This window comes from Callospermophilus lateralis, chromosome 1 (genome assembly GCF_048772815.1).
Source record: "Callospermophilus lateralis isolate mCalLat2 chromosome 1, mCalLat2.hap1, whole genome shotgun sequence".
NCBI classification, from domain to species: Eukaryota; Metazoa; Chordata; class Mammalia; order Rodentia; family Sciuridae; genus Callospermophilus; species Callospermophilus lateralis.
The window spans coordinates 29,520,033-29,536,244 of record NC_135305.1 but is presented as its reverse complement, the minus strand read 5'-3'; the positions used below and the strand labels follow the sequence as shown (position 1 = coordinate 29,536,244).

Sequence of the window (16,212 nt, the reverse complement as noted above, 5' to 3'; positions counted from 1 at the left end):
TAAGTATAACATCCTTCGTCTGAAATTAAGTTTTCTATATGCCACCAGATATGGTACGCCTTTTATGAAACTAAGGAATATATTCTTAAGTAATAATTAAATCCAATATCTATAGTCTTAGAATCTAACTATAAATGTATTAATAATGAAAACTTGTCCTTAGATAATGTACTGTTGATATTGGGATCTGTTAACATTGTCTTTCTCCGAAAAAGAGGGATATTGGAGCTATTCAAGAACGATACAAATATATAAGGGGAAAAACATTAGCTCAACAGTTTCACAAAGCTAGAAAGAATCATGAGCAGTATGAAAAGACAAGGAAAGAAAGGACCACAAACAATACAGGTCAATTCAACATTAGATGAGGTAATATCTGCAGCTGATGGAATGTCAGACAAAGAGTTCAGGATATACATGCTTCAGATGATCTGGAGTCTCAAGGAAGACATTATTCATCAAATTCAGACAATGAAAAATCACTTTGACAATGAATTACATAAACAAATCCAAGAAGCAAAAGATCAACTCTATAGGGAGATAGAGGATATAAAAAACAAACAGAAATCCTGGAAATGCAGGAAACAATAAACCAAATTAAAAACTCAAATGAGAGTATTACCAGCAGAGTAGAACACTTGGAAGATAGAACTTCAGACAACGAAGACAAAGTTTTTCAACTTGAAAAGAACATAGACAGCTCAGCGAGAATGTTAAGAAATCATGAGCAGAACATCCAAGAATTATGGGATAACATCAAGAAACCAAACCTAAGGTTATTGGGATACAAGAGGGTACAGAGGTCCAAACCAAGGGAATGAGTAATCTATTCAATGAAATAATACTAGAAAACTTCCCAGACTTAAAGAATGAAAAAGAAATCCAAATACTAGAAGCCTACAGGACACCGAATATACAAAATCATAAGAGATCCACACCAAGACATATAATAATGAAGATGCCCAACATACAGAATAAGGAGAGAATCTTAAAAGCCACAAGAGAGAGGAAGCAGATTACATTTAAGGGTAAACCAATCAGGATAACTGCTGATCTTTCAACACAGACTCTGAAAGCTAGAAGATCCTGGAACAACATATTTCAAACGCTGAAAGAAAAAGGGTTCCAACCAAGAATCATGTATCCAGCAAAATTAAGCTTCAGGATTGAAGATGAAATAAAAATCTTCCACGATAAGCAAAAGTTAAAAGAATTTGCAGCCAGAAAACCAGCTCTTCAAAACATCCTTGGCAAAACATTACAGGAAGAGGAAATGAAAAATAACAATGAAAACCAACAACGGGAGGTAGTACAATAAAGGAAAAACTAAGCATAGAGGAAAAACTAATCATGTTAAGTATCATACATAACCAAATATGGCTGGAAATACAAACCATATCTCAATAGTAACCCTAAATGTTAATGGCTTAAATGCACCAATCAAAAGACATAGGCTAGTAGAATGGATTAAAAAAAAAGATCCAACAATATGCTGCCTACAGGAGACTCATCTGATAGGAAAAGACATACACAGACTGAAGGTGAAAGGTTGGGAAAAATCATATCACTCATACGGACCCCAGAAGCAAGCAGGGGTGTCCATACTTGTATCAAATAAAATAGACTTCAAGCCAAAGTTAATCAAAAGGGATAAACAAGGACAATACATACTGCTCAAGGGAACCATACACCAACAAGACTTGACGATCATTAATATATATGCCCCAAACAATGGTGCAGCTACGTTCATCAAACAAACTCTTCTCAAGTTCAAGAGTCTAATAGACCACAACACAATAATCATGGGAGATTTTAATACACCTCTCTCCTCAATGGACAGATCTTCCAAACAAAAATTGAATAAAGAAACCATAGAGCTCAATAATACAATAAATAACTTAGACTTAATTGATATATACAGAATATACCACCCAACATCAAGCGGATACACTTTCTTCTCAGCAGCACATGGATCCTTCTCAAAAATAGACCATATATTATGTCACAGGGCAAAGCTTAGCAATTACAAAGGAGTTGACATACTACCATGCATTTTATCTGATCATAATGGAATGAAATTGGAAATCAATAATAAAATGAGAAAGGAAAAACCCTACATCACATGGAGATTAAACAATATGCTACTGAATGAACAAAGGGTTACAGAAGACATCAAAGAGGAAATTAAAAAATTCTTAGAGGTAAACGAAAACTCAGAAACAACATATCGAAATCTTTGGGACACTATGAAAGCAGTACTAAGAGGAAAATTCATTTCATGGAGTTCATTCCTTAAAAGAAGGAAAAGCCAACAAATAAATGACCTCATACTACACCTCAAAGCCTTAGAAAAAGAAGAACAAATCAGCAGCAAATACAGTAGAAGGCAAGAAATAATTAAAATTAGAGCAGAAATCAATGAAATCGAAACAAAAGAAACAATCGAAAAAATTGACAAAACTAAAAGTTGGTTCTTTGAAAAAATAAATAAGATTGATAGACCACTAGCCACACTAACAAAGAGAAGAAGAGAGAGAACCCAAATTACTAGCTTACGGGATGAAAAAGGCAACATCACAACAGACAATTCAGAAATACAGACGATAATTAGAAATTATTTTGAAACCCTATACTCTAATAAAATAGAAGATAGTGAAGGCATAGATAAATTCCTTGAGACATATGAACTACCCAGATTGAATCAGGACGATATAAACAACCTAAACAGATCAATATCAAGGGAGGAAATAGAAGAAGCCATCAAAAGACTACCAACCAAGAAAAGCCCAGGACCAGATGGATATACAGCAGAGTTTTACAAAACATTTAAAGAGGAACTAATACCAATACTCCATAATCTATTTCAGGAGATAGAAAAAGAGGGAGAACTCCCAAATTCATTCTATGAGGCCAATATCACCCTGATTCCCAAACCAGAGAAGGACACCTCAAAGAAAGAAAACTACAGACCAATATCCCTAATGAATTTAGATGCAAAAATCCTCAATAAAATTCTGGCAAATCGTATACAAAAACATATCAAAAAGATTGTGCACCATGATCAAGTAGGATTCATCCCTGGGATGCAAGGCTGGTTCAATATACGGAAATCAATAAACGTTATTCACCACATCAATAGACTTAAAGATAAGAACCATATGATCATCTCGGTGGACGCAGAAAAAGCATTCGACAAAGTACAGCATCCCTTTATGTTCAAAACATTAGAAAAACTAGGGATAACAGGAACTTACCTCAAAATTATAAAAGCTATATATGCTAAGCCTCAGGCTAGCATCATTCTAAATGGAAAAAAACTGAAGGCATTCCCTCTAAAATCTGGAACAAGACAGGGATGCCCTCTCTCACCACTTCTATTCAATATAGTTCTCGAAACACTGGCCAGAGCAATTAGACAGACGAAAGAAATTAAAGGCATAAAAATAGGAAAAGAAGAACTTAAATTATCACTATTTGCGGATGATATGATCCTATACCTAGAAGACACAAAAGGGTCTACAAAGAAACTACTAGAGCTAATAAATGAATTCAGCAAAGTGGCTGGATATAAAATCAACATGCATAAATCAAAGGCATTCCTGTATATCAGCGACAAATCTTCTGAACTGGAAATGAGGACATCTACCCCATTCACAATATCCTCAAAAAAAATAAAATACTTGGGAATCAACCTAACAAAAGAGGTGAAAGATTTATACAATGAAAACTACAGAACCCTAAAGAGAGAAATAGAAGAAGATCTCAGAAGATGGAAAAATATACCCTGTTCATGGATAGGCAGAAGTAACATCATCAAAATGGCAATATTACCAAAAGTTCTCTATAGGTTCAATGCAATGCCAATCAAAATCCCAACGGCATTTCTTGTAGAAATAGATAAAGCAATCATGAAATTCATATGGAAAAATAAAAGACCCAGAATAGCAAAAGCAATTCTAAGCAGGAAGTGTGAATCAGGAGGTGTAGCGATACCAGATTTCAAACTGTACTACAAAGCAATAGTAACAAAAACAGCATGGTACTGGTACCAAAACAGTCGGGTGGACCAATGGTATAGAATAGAGGACACAGAAACCAATCCACAAAATTACAACTATCTTATATTCGATAAAGGGGCTAAAAGCATGCAATGGAGGAAGGATAGCATCTTCAACAAATGGTGCTGGGAAAACTGGAAATCCATATGCAATAAAATGAAACTGAATCCCCTCCTCTCGCCATGCACAAAAGTTAACTCAAAATGGATCAAGGACCTTGATATCAAATCAGAGACTATGCATCTGATAGATGAAAAGGTTGGCTCCGATCTACATATTGTGGGGTCGGGCTCCAAATTCCTTAATAGGACACCCATAGCACAAGAGTTAAAAACAAGAATCAACAAATGGGACTTACTTAAACTAAAAAGTTTTTTCTCAGCAAGAGAAACAATAAGAGAGGTAAATAGGGAGCCTACATCATGGGAACAAATTTTTACTCCTCACACTTCAGATAGAGCCCTAATATCCAGAGTATACAAAGAACTCAAAAAATTAAACAATAAGAAAACAAATAACCCAATCAACAAATGGGCCAAAGACCTGAACAGACACTTCTCAGAGGAGGACATACAATCAATCAACAAGTACATGAAAAAATGCTCACCATCTCTAGCAGTCAGAGAAATGCAAATCAAAACCACCCTAAGATACCATCTCACTCCAGTAAGATTGGCAGCCATTATGAAGTCGAACAATAACAAGTGCTGGTGAGGATGTGGGGAAAAGGGTACTCTTATACATTGCTGGTGGGACTGCAAAATGGTGAGGCCAATATGGAAAGCAGTATGGAGATTCCTGGGAAAGCTGGGAATGGAACCACCATTTGACCCAGCTATTGCCCTTCTCGGACTATTCCCTGAAGACCTCAAAAGAGCGTACTACAGGGATACTGCCACATCGATGCTCATAGCAGCACAATTCACAATAGCTAGACTGTGGAACCAACCCCGATCCCCCTCAATAGATGAATGGATAAAAAAAATGTGGCATTTATACACAATGGAGTACTACGCAGCACTAAGAAATGACAAAATCATGGAATTTGCAGGGAAATGGATGGCACTAGAGCAGATTATGCTAAGTGAAGCTAGCCAATCCCTAAAAAACAAATGCCAAATGTCTTCTTTGATATAATGAGAGCAACCAAGAACAGAGCAGGGAGGAAGAGCAGGAGGAAAAGATTAACATTAAGCAGAGTCATGAAGTGGGAGGGAAAGGGAGAGAAAAGGGAAATTGCTTGGAAATGGAAGGAGACCCTCATTGTTATACAAAATTACATATAAGAGTTTGTGAGGGGAATGGGAAAAAAATAAGGAGAGAAATGAATTACAGTAGATGGGGTAGAGAGAGAAGATGGGAGGGGAGGGGAGCGGGGATAGTAGAGGATAGGAAAGGTAGCAGAATACAACAGTTACTATTATGGTATTATGTAAAAATGTGGATGTGTAACCGATGTGATTCTGAAATCTTTGTAATGTTTTGAATAACCAATAAAAAAATAAAAAATAAAAAATAAAAATAATAATAAAATAAAATTGTTTTGATACCTGTTCTTGTATTCGCTGTTCCAAACACTTTAATAATCCAACTGCATCTTTAGTGCCTAGAGCTGTCAGTTCAGTCTGAAATGCAGCTAGCAAAACATTGTGCTCCTTTAAGAAAACATGTTGGAGAGCAAGTAGAAATTCCCCTCGCCAGTCCGGGAGGCTCTCATGAGATTGAGAATTATCATAAACCTAGCAGAGTACAAATAACAAAAGTTAGGTTTCAAATAAACATGTTTTAAAAACATTCTACTAACCAAAATAGGTATTTAAAAGAACGTATGTATTTTTGAGTCTGAAAATACATACAATAATTTATGTGAAAATTCATATAAAAAAGAATTTAATTTACAAAGTTCATTATTGTCATTAAAAATAACAATGCTACATAGAATATAATATTCTTTGGGTACCTCAGATTCCCTTTGCACTTGTATTTTGGTAATTAAATCCTTAAGAGATGAGATGATATTAAGGTAAGCTCTTCTCTCTTCTAGCCAAAATTCTGAAACCTGTTGAACAGAATTGTCTTCTCTAACACCAAATGGTGATTCAGTGAGAGAAAGCACCTGCATGCCCTCATTATGAACAGCTCTCAGTAATCCCTAGAAATCAAAATCCAAAAGCCAAAGTTATGACAACTTCTCCAAATACTGAAAAAATGAGAGCTACAAGGACAAATATTATGCAATATAGCATTATGAAGCAAAATAGATTTAGAAAAGCAACTGCAGAAAAGAAACTCCAGGCACCTTTACTAAATGCCTTCTTCCTGTGGAGAGCTAAGTCAATTGCAACAGATGGTCTATGATTTCCATAGCTTTCATCTCTAAGTTCCTTCAGTTTAGCTAATGTACTCTGCCTAGATTTAATGATTAGCCATTGATTTGACCAAAAGAAATACTGTGGGAAAAACTTCCATTCCTTGAGACTGCTTTTATAATTTTGGCAAACAAAATCACCAATAATAAAAATTATTTTTTAAAATCTTCATAACGTAATTATGTAATATATTGTATTTTATTATTTGTGGAATATGGAAATAAAATGAAATACAATATATTATTATTTGTGGAATATGGAAATAAAATGAAATAGATTCTCATGGATTTTTTTTTTCTTTTAAGTCATTTATTTTAGCCTGTTTTCATTTGAAGCATGAGGTGAGTGCTACCTTTTGCTTCTATTTGATGGGGTGGACTGTACTAGACATTGTTTGAGCAACCAGGGATGCTACTTCCAACATCCTTTTTCCTCAATATCTAGTTAACAGAGAATTGACAAAAAGACCTGGTCACTAATCCTGGAAGAAAGGAGGGAGTGGAGGGAAGCATATTTTCTCCCTCTCTCTCTCCCTTCCTTGGATCTTTCTTGCTATACAGTTTTTTCAGAGATCCAGTATATAACTTTAAATAAACTACTATGTTCAACATAGAAATTATACTGGCTAAGTTTACTAAAATATATTATGTTTCAGTAATATTTATCTTTTAGTACCTTTATTTTCTTTGGAAATGATTCTGTTATATTTTCACCTTCTTCTCCTCGTCCTTCTGATGCTGTGTCAAATCCCTGATTTTGTGTAAGATAAACTCCCTGACTCCAGTCTGATCCAGAATCTAAAATAAAGAAAACAATCATTTGTTGTTAAACAAACAAACAAACAAAAATAAAAAACATACCCTCTCCAAACAAAACTAACACGTTTTACTCAAATACTATAAACATTCCAGAATTTTATATAACTTACCACTGGAATATATTTCTCTAGTTTGGTAAGCATTAGAATACGTTAATTCAGGAATCAAGGATCCCTAATTAGAAAAAAGAAACAACATATATAAATATTTTTGTTTTAATAAAAACAGAACCCAATGAACTATTTTGCTGTTATAATGCTGTAAAAAAAAAAAAAAAAAAAAGGAAAGAAAAAGAAAAAAACTCAATCTAAGCATACTTGAAATGAAACTATCTATGATTTATAACAAGTCTATAATTTTTTCCTTATGGATATTACCATAGTAAGAAGAGATAGTTATTACTTAAGGAACCATAACAGTGGAAACTCCCCCCACATGACAACAACAAAATAAATACCTCTTTAGGTCTCAGACACTGTATCACTGCCTTCAATGTACCACACTCCTCTGTCAGTAACTTAACAGCAACATAATGTTCCCTCTTTAAAGTTTCAGTTTCTGAAATATGTCTGGATTCCATATCCAAAATTTCAGCGGCATGAAGTCCTTGCATGTGTTCAATTCTTTCAGTAAATTGCCTAATTATTTCAGAGACTTTTTCTGAGGAACAGGTAGTCTGTACATCAATTTGAATTCCTGCATTTTTAACAAGAATTTGTGGAGTCTGGTTGCTCATGTTGACCTTGAGTATTTGGTCCGTTTGGGATGCAGTGTTTTTTCCTACTTCAATAGGAAGTGGCTCTAAGCAGATGTTTCTGTTTGTTGGTACTTCAGACTTATCCTCTTTTATTAAGAAGTGGGATAATTTCTTTTTTTCCTCAACAAGTTGATTCTTAACTTGGCTTAAATCTCTCTGAAGAGATGCCATATTTGTCTCTTTTACCTAAAACACAGATGAATTAAGTTGAAAATCTTGCACATCAAATGAAGAACTTACAGTGGAGAGGGAAAGAGTATAATTTCATTTATATGTTCACTTGCCTCAGAATAATAGGAAAAAACACTTTGGAAACTGTAATACATATATACTTTCGCATGTATGGTCACAGGTTACTACAAAATTGAAATAATTTTATTAGCCTTTACTTTTGTTTCTCAGGGGATTTAAGTTCTCTTTAACAGCAGTTTTTCGCTTCCTTTGCTAAAAGACTAGAGATTAAAAGCATTCTTCTAATATAAAGATTCCTAGCAAAACAAGCAAGGAGTTGGTAAATAGATTTATAACAATGAATTTTTCAAAAAGACTTGTAAATTTAGTTTTTAAGTTATGGCTCTGGACTTGTTTCTATAGGACATTTTGAAAGGGAATTAAGATGGGTAGAAATGAATGAATTAGGAGTTATGTTACTTGTCTTACCAAAAGCTCTTTTTGAAGTTTTTCTGTCCTTTCTTTGAAAGTGGCAAGTTCTTCTTTGGTAGCCACTAACTCGATTCTAAGAGCCTCAAGTTCTTCAAAAAATCCACTTTCTCCACTGGCATTTATTAACTCAGTAGTTGTCTGGATACAGTAGAAAACATAAGAAATACATCATTAAAAAAAAAAAAAAAAAGCTAAGTTCAAAAGCATTTACACATTCTAATGAAGCTTTTCCAAGACTGACTGCCTAGGGGTTTTAGTGATAAATGTTCTTTCAACAAACAGTGAAACATTTTAAGAACCATCATTTTGTATTCTTAAGGAAATAAGAAAGATTTTCTGGGAATGAAAGACAAATCATGCCATTAATATATATAACATTTATAAATTATTGATAAAAATATTCTTTGTGCCACTCAAAAGTTTCATATTTATATTACTTTCCTCAAAAGATATGAGCTCAAAGATAATTATTATAAGTTATACCTAAAAAGTTATATTAATATTTTAATAATTATTACCTACAGTAATATGCAATTCCAATGAGCTAAGAAGAAAAAGTATAGTGAATGAAATTATTATCCTTTGCCAATATAAATTAAGTAGACATAAAATCCCAATGTATCAATTAATCTTCTAGGGCAGATAAGACTGAACTTCTGGTATTTGAAATTGTAAGTTTATTAAGTGAGGGAACTTGAAGGAAAAAAGTCTTTGTCATGTCTGTCATACACTAAGAAATAACTGCAATTTCTGATCTTTATGTAAGTAGACTTAGGTCAGTTACAAATTTTTCCTCAGAAGAATAAAATCTATTATGAGGCATAAAATTTGCCAAGCTAATAAACTGTTACTCATATGTTAATTCAATATGAATATATTTTGATACTTTTATAATTGTATCTCACCTACATAACTTTCACAGATTTTATGCCAAAATTGTTCTTGCAAAAGTGTGATATGACCATTTTATGAAGCCCTCCCCCAACCAAAAAAAAATTGTGCTGGTATTAATTTAAAATCATCTATTAATAAACTGTCTTCGGTGCAATATTAGAATGTATAGAATACTTATGAATATACATTACTGTGGTGGTGATGATTATGGGGTGCACTATGGTACTTAAAAGAGATGATGACATAACATACTTAGTAGAGGTACATTAAGGGGGAAAATATCCGCAGAAATTCTAGAGGACATTTGCTAAATTTAATGTTTCCATATTTATTTGAACTGTTCTAATTAATGACAACCCTGATTGAATAAAGATGTTTGAAGATCACAAAATATAATTTGGGCCCATTATTCTAGTGATAATAAAATGACCCTATAGTGTTAAATTTAATCTGGTCTCTATACCTTGAGTTTCTGTGTAAGAAACTGCAATGTAACTTGGTAGGAAAACAAATGAACAGAGTATAATCAACTACTAAGTCTCAGCCAATGATAATAGGCAACTATGTTTCAGCCAATCATAGGCAATCAACCAATCAAATCACATCCAAACAAGGTCTAGCCATGACCAATCAAGCAATTTCTGAATTTTATTTGTGAGTTCTGCCTCTAAATACCACCCACTGTTGCACAGTGAAACTGTTTGAATCTCTTCTGTTTCTGAGTGTTGCACAATGCATGCAGCACTTTTTGCTCAAACAAACTCTTTAGTTTGTCTAAAGTTCTTTAAGAACAGTATGATTTTTTTTTTATAAAATCCCATTATGTATAAATTGGTAGGTGTCAGCAGAACTGTTTGACTTAGTAAATTACCAATCAGCTTAATAAGCAAAGGAAAAAAAAAAGAGTTTCTTAGGGTATTTATGTGAAAAACTCAAATATAAAACTAACCTTGAGAACAAAATCTCCGTGAGGGCTTCTTTTCCTTTCTTTTCCTTCTAGTTTTTTCTTACTGTCCTCCAATAACTTCTGCAGTTCTATCAGCTTCTTTTCTTTTTCTAAAGCATTTTTCTCTGCAGTTTCTACTTGTTCTTTTTCTGAAATCAAAGTAGTATGCATTTCAATCACTTGTCTTTCTAAGTCTGATATTCTCAAGGTTAATGCAGACATATCTGACTCCATCTTGTTTTCTGTTATTTGATTTAAATTCTGCATATTTTCCTTTTCAAGTTCTGATGAAGCTACTCCTTTATCTTGATAGAATTTCACATATTCCTGAACTGCCTCAAGTTGGACTTGACTTACAAGAGCAGCAGCTACTTTCTCCTCAAGTACTTTCTGTAGGTTTACGATCTTCTTCTGAAGCATTTCTGTTTCAGATTGGCCTTGTTCTTTCATGTCTTCTATTTGTTTATAACACTGGATAAGTTCTAAGTCCTTTGCGCTAACAGAGCTCTCAAGCTGTAGCAGTTTTGTTTCCAAATTTCTGGAAACTTTGGTGCTTTCTTCAAAAGATCTGAGATACATCTTGTTCTCAGGGGGTTTAAGAACATCTTCAATATGGATTACTTCCAGTTCGGGTTGGTCTTTGCTGAGATCATCTATAGTCATGCTAACACTTTCATCTGGTATACTTTGGATTTTTTCCTTATGGTCATGTTCTCTCTTCAAGTTGACTAATTCTTGTGTTAGCTGATCCATTTTAAAATTGGTTTCTTTAAGTACATTTTTTGTGAAGGCCATTTCTTCGTTAGTGATTTCTACTTGCTGTTCCAAAGCCAGCTTTTCAGCTATAACCTTTTCCAACTGATGTTTCAAGCTGTCCTCTTGTTCTGAGGGGGAACTGGTATCCAACAACATATTCTGTTCAATATATGACAATTCCTCCTGAAGTTTTTCAATCATTTCATTGAGCTTGTCTGTTTCTTCTTCTCTATTTTTCTTCAAACGTTCTTGATCACTCTTGAGACATTCTATTTGGGCTTCAAGATCCCTTATCAGTTCATTTTTTTCTTCAAAATCCTATTCGTTAATGAAAAAGGGAAACACAGAAAAGTATGTATTCATATTTTAAAATTTTGTTTTATTTTAGGGTAAAAACTTAAAGATGATCAGGCACAAAAGCTGTATAGCTTGTCAGACACATTATGTTACTTTCAATATATATACCAACACCTCCCTTATCACATCAAACAAAGACCTTATTTAGAACATCATTCTGGAAGTTGTATTAAACATAAGTGGCTTATGCTTTTAGTATTTGATTCTCTATTAGGAAAATGTCAACATTAGTACATTTTATTGGAAAGGATAAAATACTGAATTAAGTCTATAACAGATGGCATCCAAAGCTAATTACTCTATTTAACTATATTAGATTTCAGATAATAACCAATTTTAAATGAGTATACCTTGTTATCTGTTGTAAGTCTAAGTTGTTGATGAAAGTCTCTAATTTGCTCATTTAATCGATCAATTTCTACCTCTTTTTCCTGTATTATTTGAGCAAATTTCCCAAATAGCATATGCTGGTCATGAGTAGAGATAGCCTCAGGATCCTTTATGGCAAATCTCAATTTCTCCATTTCATCCTAGTGACAAAAATAACTATCATAGTTGGATGTATTCATGACATGGCATTTTTCACAACATTGTTTCAATTAAGTCTTATAAAAAATACATTTCCTACAATGTACAAGTAAAAAAATTAGACATAATGTAGATCAATAATTCTTGAAATATTTTAATAAAAGATCTCAAAAATTTAATTATGAACAGAAAATAAGTTCCATGCAAATCTATTTGCTTGCTAGTGTTCTTCGAGTGAGTATTATTTAGGTCTGGACTTAGTAAATGTTTATTATAACTACATAGGAGCAAAACTTATCTCTTTATAGAAAAAAATTTTTTCTAAAATAGTTACCTTGAATAATTTATTTTCTTGTTCAAGTTCCTGTAGACGGGTAGTGGATTCCTTTTTCTGTATTTCCAATTGCATATGTAGTTGCTGAACTTCTTCATTTTTATTTTCAAGCTCATCTCTAAATTGCTCTAGTTGTTCTTCTAAGTTTGTTATCTTTAATATCAAAATTATGAAAAGTAAAGAAAAAAAAACTTTATACAGATTTTTTTTGATATATTTATAAGTTTATTATATATGTAAATGAAAGTATAATCTTCTACTGAAGGAGTGCAATATCATGCTGTCTCTAAATATAGGAAAAGATGTTATTCATTCTTCTGAACAATAGAAAATTTATACATTATTCTAATGGAATAAAAAAGAATAATAAAATAGACTATATCCTTGTGCATACTTTAATTTTATGTTGTTTTGGTTGTTATTGGCAGCCTCTGAGTGATACTGGATACAACCACAAATTTCTTACCATATTTAATTTGTTAAAGCCTCTTTAAGTCAAGTTTCTTCTTTCTTTTTTTTTTTTATTTTTTTCATCTTTCATACATTTGATTCAAGTGAGTTATGCTTTTCCATTTTTACCCCAAATACAAATTGCAGAATCACATCAGTTACACATTCACAATGTTTACATAATGCCATATTAGTGACTGTTGTATTCTGCTGTCTTTCCTATCCCCTACTATCCCCCCTCCTCTCCCCTCCCATCTTCCCTCTCTACCTCATCTATACAGATGTTTGTCAAGATAGAATTAAGAATGTTGGGGCTGGGGCTGTAGCTCAGTGGTAAAGCACCTGTCGTGCACATGTGAGGCACTGGGTTTGATCCTCAGTACCACATAAAAATAAATAAAGACATTGTGTCCAACTACAACTAAAAAAAAAATTAAAAAAAAAAGAATGTTGTATTTGCTTTACAAAGTACATATGCTTAATTCATAAGAATAAAGTAAAGTGGTTTTCTAAGCCAGCCATACCTGTATGGTTCCTAGACATGCTCACACTGCACATTCTTTTTTTTGTTTTTTTGGTTTGTTTATTTTGTTTTTGTTTTGGCACTGGGGACTGAACCCAAGGGAGCTTTACCATGGAACCACATCCCCAGCCCTTTTTTTCATTTTATAGTTTTTAGATAGAGTCATGCTTAGTAAGTTGCTTAGGGTCTTGCTAAGTTGCTGAGGCTGGCCTCAAACTTGCAATCTTCCTGCCTCAGACTTCTGAGTTGTGGGATTATAGGTGTGTGCCACCGTGCCTGTCACACTGCACATTCTTAAACCATCTTGCCCAAGCAGAAGACACCTTAAAGAAGGACACCAGGAAACATTTTCTACCATAAGCAGAAAGAGTCACAGAAAGGAGTAGTCCACATGCTAACTCTCATGTTAAATTCAGTTAGAATTAAGTCAGTTGCTATTGAAAAGCTTAGAAAAATTGTAGAATTAATTCAGTTATTCTAGTATCAAATAAAACTAACTTAATATAGTCCCACAAATATCTAATTATAATCCATTGAATTCCCTGGCTGCTTTGTGGTTTGATTAAGCAGATGGAAGCAGAGATACACAATAAGGTCAAGAGATCCTTAGGTCTGAATTGCAGAGTAAGTTAAACAAAATAATTATAGTAGAAAATCAGGGAGCTCTTACTTATAGGAAAACAGAAATTTAATTTTTGAAGATGGATTATTAGTAATAAAAGTAAAATAATCCTCTTTGATGGTTATACAAAAAAAATGAACCTGATGATGAATATTAAGAGCTAATTATTGCTCTATTTAAAAAAATGGGTTTGATTGAGGATATTAGCAGTCACTTTAGCTCACTGCTTCACAGCTACTTAATATTTAATAAATGAATTTATAAACATATATTTACTTGATGATCAAAAATGTTGCATTAACAGCAACCTAAGATGCAGAAGCAGTGTTTAGTAGTAACTGGCTCAGAGCCAACTTTAAATCATTTAGTGCCTTAAAGTTGAAAAGGGGCATATGTTGCTTATATACTGATACATCTCATAATTAGAATCATTCTAGCACAGGCAAGGCAAGGCCTTAAAAATCAGCCTAAAAAGAGAAATCAGCAAGAAAAAAATAATCAGCCTAATATTTCTTAAACAGAAATGGTATCAATACTAAATAATGGCTATTATTTATAGAGAATTACTGCTAGGCATGGGTACAAAGTGCTTTATATATTGTTATTTTTTAAAAAGCCTGTTACAACCTTAGGAGCTCTATTCTATGATTAACCCCATTTCAGAAGTAAGGAAGGGAGTTACAGCAAGGAGTAACTTGTCCTGAGGTCACATGTCTACTATGTGGTGAAACCACCTTTTGAACCTGGGGAGTTCCAGTCCTAAACTATAATTTATCTTGTTTCTAATAACTAATGTCTAAGACCTCTATCTAAATTTTTTTTTGTAACACTGATATTAAACTCTGTAGACACTAAAATACGTTTAGTGGTTGTACATATATAATTTCCAGGTTAGTTTATTGAAAATTGTGATGATTGTATCTTCTTCAAAGTTATCTGACAGTATTTACACCTATTCTTCTCTTCTATAACAAATTTTAATGACAAGGTATTTTAAAATCAACATACACATAGTTATTTAAGTTCAAAATTGCTGCCCCACCTCACATGACCTTTTTTTTCCTTGTGACATCACTTAATAGTCAGTCTTAGCTCTATGTCTTAAAAGCCCTGCTACTCAAAGTGTAGTCTCTGGAGCAGCAGAATAGGTATCATGTGAGAGCACGTTTGATGCACAGAATCTTGTGCTGCACTCAAGATCTGCATTTTGGGAGATGAGGTTGTGGCTCAGTGGTAGAGCGCTTGCCTAGCATGCATGAGGCACAGGGTTTGATCTTCAGCACCACATTAAAAAAAAAAAAAAAAAAAAAAGGTATTTAGTTTCTCTACAACTAAAAAAAAAAAGATAAAAAAAAAAAAAAAAAAGACCTGCACTTTAACAAGATCCCCAGCTGATTCATATGCAGAGAAGAACTGGTTTAAAGTACTAACATTTTTATTTTAAGTAGCTGAACTTGAGACATCACATCAGACTTTAATTTCTCCAAATGACACTATGGAACATTCTTGTTATTCAAGCAGACTCTAGTTTCAGGCTGCCTTATAACAACACCCAAACCAGAAGAACATTAGAAAGGTTTAAACTTGTTTTACTTATCTACCAATTGATATCTAGACTATTTGGATGACACTGACTTGTACCTATTTAAGTTTTATTTTATTTTTAAGTGTTTTTTTTCCTCTTAAAAAAAAAAAAGTATAGGGGCTGGGGTTGTGGCTCAGTGGTAGAGCGTTTGCCTGGCATGTGTGAGCCACTGCATTCAATTCTCAGCACCACATCAAATCAAAAAATAAAATAAAGGTCCATCAACAACTTAAAAAAAATGTTAAAAAAACTTACATATGTTCCACTAATTAGATAGCATATTCCTTGAAGTCTGGTGTTGATTTCACAACTGAACAAAAGTGCTCTACATGCAGAAACAGCTTAATAATAAATGTTGAATGACAGTCTTTAACATTTTTCACTAACAAGCAAACTATATTCAGTGTTCTGGCAGTATAGCATCATAGGGTTCCAGAATCAGTTCTTTCTGTCTGTACTAAGTACTAACCTCTCTTAAGGATCAGGTCACACATTGGCAAATTAGGAGATTTTAGAACAGAACCTATTCCCAGGGAGACTGTTAAGGGTTAA

At 33.4% G+C, this 16,212-nt stretch overlaps 1 protein-coding gene across 6 annotated transcripts in view; it reads right to left on the bottom strand.

The window, feature by feature from the left end:
* Akap9 (A-kinase anchoring protein 9) overlaps positions 1-16,212 on the bottom strand; it is a 129,590-nt gene that overhangs the window by 22,404 nt on the left and 90,974 nt on the right. For all 6 annotated transcript variants that reach the window (XM_076833572.2, XM_076833591.2, XM_076833582.2 and 3 more), the window contains 9 exons: positions 12,481-12,633; positions 11,969-12,148; positions 10,509-11,579; positions 8,663-8,803; positions 7,703-8,188; positions 7,356-7,419; positions 7,103-7,224; positions 6,019-6,210; positions 5,609-5,797 (listed from right to left, as the gene is read on the bottom strand). In XM_076833572.2, the coding sequence (XP_076689687.2) occupies positions 5,609-5,797; positions 6,019-6,210; positions 7,103-7,224; positions 7,356-7,419; positions 7,703-8,188; positions 8,663-8,803; positions 10,509-11,579; positions 11,969-12,148; positions 12,481-12,633 (2,598 nt within the window). The remainder of the gene's footprint in view (positions 1-5,608; positions 5,798-6,018; positions 6,211-7,102; positions 7,225-7,355; positions 7,420-7,702; positions 8,189-8,662; positions 8,804-10,508; positions 11,580-11,968; positions 12,149-12,480; positions 12,634-16,212) is intronic.